At 39.0% G+C, this 5,716-nt stretch overlaps 1 protein-coding gene across 1 annotated transcript; it reads right to left on the bottom strand.

Annotated features, from left to right (window-relative positions):
* Positions 1-3,321: 3,321 nt before the first annotated feature.
* LOC133313012 (uncharacterized) lies at positions 3,322-4,897 on the bottom strand. Its single transcript, XM_061514307.1, has 4 exons — positions 4,721-4,897; positions 4,115-4,601; positions 3,837-4,033; positions 3,322-3,513 (listed from the first exon to the last, which is right to left on the bottom strand). The coding sequence occupies exons 1-4, from the start codon at positions 4,895-4,897 to the stop codon at positions 3,322-3,324; spliced, it is 1,053 nt and encodes a 350-aa protein (XP_061370291.1).
* Positions 4,898-5,716: the final 819 nt, after the last annotated feature.

Below are 5,716 nucleotides of genomic sequence, written 5' to 3'. Positions count from 1 at the left end.
TCATCTTATCACCCTAGCCCTGTGTTCTTTCAGGACAAGCCCAACAGTATACCAATGAGTCTCCATGTTTCAGGCAGACGAGGTGCACAATCAAAGCATGCCTTCTAGAACACAGTCTAGATAATAACTTCTGGTCTTAGGAAAGATATACCTAAATTTAAAGAGACTACTCTAATGATACTCTCTGTGAGAGTTCCTCATAGAGTCTCTTTGTGGGTCTGTTCAGTGCCAGCTATACCCTTATAGGTCCACCCATGACTTTAGCTAAGACATCTCCATATCTGTAGCTCATGAGGTCTTTACCTTGCATCCAAATACAAGTAGATAAGTCGTGCTAGCCTTACCCGAGATCACTGATCCCCATTCTCAGTGTCTCTAGACTAGGAACATAAAATTAGGAATAAACATGCAGTATCCTTGAATCCTCATGATCGTGATCTCATCACAGATACTCAAGAGATACCTATTTTATTCCAAGGGGTTTATCCAGTTACTCATATAAATATTAATAGTAATATTGAGACAAAATATGAAACAGGATAAATAGTGCTTTTATTTGCGACAATATAAAAGGTCTAAATATGTCCTAATCTAATCAAAAGATTGTCTCTAGGACATCCATATACTAACAAACCCCCCTTTTAATTTTCTGTCATCACAAGCAATTTTTACCAAAACAATTTCCTTGAGAGACGACTTAGGGTTTCAACTTTACTACAAATTTTCTGAACCCTAATAAAAAATAATTTTTAATTTGCGCGAGAAGAAGAAGAAGAAGAATCAATGATCTCCGGTCTTCAACTCCGTCGGAATCCTGATCTCCAGCGTGAGCCTCCAAGAATTCTCTCCAGCCAAAGATGTTTTTCTCTTAGGTCCGAGTCTCTATTTATAGAGTTTTTGACCTTGTGTAGAAATCTTGATTGAATCTTTGTCGTAAATCTTTGTCTAATCTTCCGCTGATGCAGAAAAAGATTTAATGCTGATTGTCCGCACCTCCCACGCTACTAGTGTGGTTCCCACGCTGATAGCGTGGGAGTTTTATTCACATTTCTGGAAGCCCACGCAACTAGCGTGGTTCCCACGCTGTGAGTGTGGGTTGTGGCGCAACTAGCGTGAGTTTCACGCTGTGAGCGTGGATGTGTCTGGCTGATTTTTTCTTCTGGCGCTACTAGTGTGAGTTTTACGCTAGTAGCGTGGGACTTCAATCTCTTACTTCCAAATTTGGCTCCTTATTGTCCTGTTTTTCCTACAAAATCAAAAGAAAATCATTTTACAATCTTTGATTGAGATTTTAACAAATCAACAGTAAATATTGCCTTTTTATTCAAGATTAATCAATATTCTTTCTCTTTTTGGCCTAGATTTATATATATGCTGGAGGCATATCAAGAAATTCCCAGATTTGAACGTTGTTGTCCTCAACAATGTAATAGATTAAAGTCAGAGGCAAAGATTAACTCTGTGAAGAAAAACTTGGAACATGAACATCTTATGAAATCAGACTGCTATGCATGTATAACTTCCTATTAAAACTTCAAACAATGCTTTTCAGTTTATCAAGAAATCAGATCCTAACTTTAATATTCCTCACCAGATAAATATACTCTCATCTCTCTAGTGTTTGAGGAGTTCACACTCATTCCATCAGTGTAGCAGTAATTCCATAAGCTTGAAATATTCTCAATTCCTAAGATTGAGGAACCCATTTGACATGCATAGACTGATAAAAAGGTCTTTTGATAGGTTATAACTTGGCCTGGTTTGGGGTAAGAATCTTTTGGTCAGAGGCTGTTTAATTTGAGAGACTGAAATCCTGATATTTTTGACATTACTTCCTTCTCAGTCTTTTAATTCTGCCATATTTCATCAATTTGGATTCTTTTCCCTTTTTCACTACCTTTTTCTTTTCCCTGTTTGCAGATGTTTTCTTTCTTTTCTCTTTTGAGCTGCAACTTTCTTTTTTTCTTTTTCAGAATTTTTTTTTCTTTCCAGTATTTTGCAGACCATTCTTCTGTTTCATTTTTCAACTTACTTAACTTTTCTTTTGAGAAGTACCTTGACTTTTTCCTTTGATCAGCATTTCAATCTCTTTCAAGGTGTGTCAATGGAGAAATGGTTAAGTAATTTTCATCAGGGTTTTTTTTTAATAAATTGGTCTAAGGCTCAAAAGGGCTAACAATGGAAAATTCTTTTAGGTAGGTTGTTTGCCTCTAAGTTAACAAGAATAAACATTCCTTTATCATGTCAGTAATGCATGCAAGCTAGAGAAACAGTTCAAGTTCTAGAAAACTACTACAGTGAGGCCTCTCTGGAAAAAAATATTTCTGTATAGGCTCAATCCTCACAGTTATAATTCAAGCTAGAATCTAATTTCAAAATTTCACATCAAGCATTATCTAAGAATTTTTACCAAAACAGTTATACAAACGAGCAATCATCATTCTCAGATTATAAAAACAATTTAATGCTCCACAGATATCATGCTTCTTAAAATGCAATCTATTTAATCACTAAGTAAGGTTTGTAAAATCTAGGAATGCTTATTCAGGAATTAAAGAAAATTAATTTAATTAAATGAAAAATTGAAGGTTAAAATGTCTCCCCTTTTTCAGAAAAATTTCTGTTGGACGTCCTCTCTGTTGTGTAGTTCCGCAGTTAGCAGGTATTGCATAATGTATGCGACCAATTCCCAGATTTAGAACGTTGCTGTCCTCAGCAACAAACTAAACTAGTCGAGTGAAGCTACTTCTGCACAGGTGGAACACTCACACACTTGTTAAACATCAAACAGAATAATAATAAAAGTGAAATACATTAACAAGGGAGACATAATCAAACAATAATCTCAAAACAGAAAAAATAAAATACTACAGTCAAGGTAAATAGTGAGAATACTGGCCCTGATAGCATGGAGTTCGCACTATGAGCACAGATCTGACTGGAACTTTTGGACCTGTGGCGCTGAAGGCGTGGATCTCACGCTGTTGGCGCAACTCTTTCGTGGATTTCTGGCGCTGTAAGCGCCACCTTGGCGCTGTCGGCACGGATCTCACTGTATCTTTTAGTCTTGTGGCGCTACTAGCACCAAGTTGGCGCTAATCAAATTACTTGACTTGTTAAAATTAAACTAACTAAGCAAATCAAATAAATAAAAACAATACTATTGGGTTACCTTCCAATTAGTGCTTGTTTAACGTCATGAGCCTGACGTACCCCCTGCGATTACGGTGGTTGGAAGCATGCTGCCACTGATGACCCATTCTTCTTGATCCAGTATTGTGTCTTTCCAGGATCATATGCACGTGGGTGAGGAGGAGGTTTCTAAGAAATTTTAAGCTTAGGTTTCACATGTTCTTCCTTACTCTTGGGCTTTTCCATCTTAACCTTTGGCTTGCTTTCCTCATGCCTCTGATGGACTTCCTTCTTGTTCCCTTTCTCAACCTTTTTCTCCGCAATATATTTAATTTGGTTTTTAGGTTGAGATGCAGGCAATAGAGCTTCATTTGTAAGTACCTTGAATGTTGTTTGCTCTCCATCCACGCACATCATTAACTCTCCCTTAGGTACATCGATTAGCGCTCCTGAGGTTGCTAAGAATGGCCTCCCGAATATCATAGGCACACTGACATCTTCTCAATGTCAAGAATAACAAAATCAACAGGAATTATAAATTTGTTTACCTTGACGAGCACATCTTCCACAATACCATATGCTTGCTTTGTTGAGCGGTCGGCCAATTGAACATTCATCCTCGTTGGCTTGACTTCATCAATTCCCAGCTTCTTCATCAGGGTGAGGGGCATCACATTTATGCTGGCACCAAGATCGCATAAAACTTTCTCTATGGTCGTCTTGCCGATGGTGCATGGAATACTGAAGCTCCCTGGATCCTTCAACTTTGGAGGCAAGTTCTTCTGTATGATTGCACTACACTCCTCTATTAGTGTAACATGTTCATCCTCAGTGAGCTTCTGCTTCTTAGACAATGTCTCCTTCAGGAACGTTGCATATGAAGGCTTTTTCTCCAGAGCTTCTGCAAAAGGAATGTTAATTTGCAATTTCTTAAAAATATCTAAAAATTTAGACATTTGCTTCCTTTGCTCATGTTGCTTGCTCCCCATAGGATATAGAGGCTTCTCAAAACGTGAGAAATCCCATTGCTTCTTCTGAACTACAGGAGGTTGCTCTTTTGCTTCTTCCTTGCCTTCTTGAGTGTACTCATCCTTGCCTGTAGGAGCTTCCACTTTTTCTAGATCCTCGCTTTTAGTAGTGATGGCATTGCAGAGCTTCCTTGGGTTGATTATAGTGTCACTGGGGAATGCTCCAGGACTTCTCTCAGCTAATTGTCTTGACAACTGCCCAATTTGAGTTTCCAGATTTCTGATTGAAGCATCTTGACTTTTATGATGAGTCCTAGTTTCATTCATGAACGCTTCAGTTGTCTTTGTCAACTGTATCAGTGCTTTCTCTAGCTCAGATGTTGGAGTTTGTGAAATTGGAGGAGGTTGTAAATATTGGTCAGATTTGTACTCTAAACCTCCCCCTTGAAATCTCCTTTGGAAGTTGTTTCCTGGAGCATTGTTCTGGTTTCTCTGGAAGTTCTGTTGTGGTCTTGGATCATACCAGACTCCATTAACTTGAAAGGAATCAGCTCCTACAAGTGTTGGGCATTCGTTGGTCTCGTGCTCTCCTTTGCAATACTCACAGTTAAATGAGTTACTTGAGTTGTAGAAAGTTGCAACTTGTCCAACTTCGCATTCAAACTAGATATCTGTTGAGATAGGATCTTTTGTTCTGCAAGTGATGCATCATTGTTTCCCAACTGCAGGATTCCCCTTCTTGGTTGAACATGTTGAATTGGTTGAACTGCCATTGATGCGTTCTCAGTTCTCGCCATAAAGTCGATCAGCTCTAAAGTTTGAGCTGTTGTCTTCTATGCTAAGGTCCCACCAGCTACACCATTGACAATCATTGTGGAGTCTGGTGTCATTCCATTATAGAAGACTCTGACCTTATTTCCGTTTGGCAGATCATACGCGGGGCACCTTCTGATCAGTTCTTGGAATCTGGTCCAAGCTGCACATAGAGTTTCTCCTGGTTGTTGAGTGAAGTTGGTGATTTCATTCACCAACTTGTTGTATTTCTCCCTGGAGAAGTGCTCTGCAAAGAATTTGGCTGCTAGCTCATCCCATGTTCTGATGTTGTTGGGGGCTTGTCTATCCAACCATCTGAGAGCTTTCCCTGTTACAGCAAAAGGGAACAGTCGGAGTCTAATTGCATCATCTGACACCCCGTTATGCTTGGTAGTGTCACAAATTCTCAGAAATCTGTCTATGAAGTCATGGGGTCTTCATAATCTTCCCCGCCAAATGGGTTTTTCTCCACCAGGGTTATCAGCACTGGCTTGATATCAAAATTATTGGCATTGATTGGTGGTCTGATGATGCTAGAATTTGGCCTTGTGAACTGTGGAGCCAAGATTGACTCCATCAATTCCTCCTCGGGTGGTGGTAGATTATTAGCTGTCATCTCGGGTACGGCTTTTGGCTCTAAACTCGAGGATTCCTCTATCTTCCTTAGCTTGGTTAGCTTATGGTTCTTCTTTGCAGTCTTCTCGATTTCTAGATCAAACTGTAACGGTTCTTTGTTAGCTTTACCTCGCATAAAAGAGAGAAATCAATTAGTAACAAAATAAAAAAATAAAAAAAATTATACT

The sequence above is a fragment of the Gastrolobium bilobum genome, unplaced genomic scaffold (genome assembly GCF_033153095.1).
Source record: "Gastrolobium bilobum isolate Gb01-03AN ecotype WA unplaced genomic scaffold, APGP_CSIRO_Gbil_v1 utg75521, whole genome shotgun sequence".
NCBI lineage: Eukaryota > Viridiplantae > Streptophyta > Magnoliopsida > Fabales > Fabaceae > Gastrolobium > Gastrolobium bilobum.
Note: the sequence above shows the minus strand (reverse complement) of the source record. Positions and strands in the feature narration are given on the sequence as shown.

Excerpts from the sequence above, each read along its gene's own strand:
- LOC133313012 (XM_061514307.1), bottom strand. The coding sequence starts at position 4,897 with ATGGCGAGAACTGAGAACGCATCAATGGCAGTTCAACCAATTCAACAT. Across the intron at positions 4,034-4,114 it reads GCCTCTATATCCTATGGGGA|AAGCTCTGGAGAAAAAGCCT; the intron begins GCAAGCAACATG and ends TTCCTTTTGCAG. Across the intron at positions 3,514-3,836 it reads GCAAGACGACCATAGAGAAA|GTACTTACAAATGAAGCTCT; the intron begins GTTTTATGCGAT and ends ACAACATTCAAG.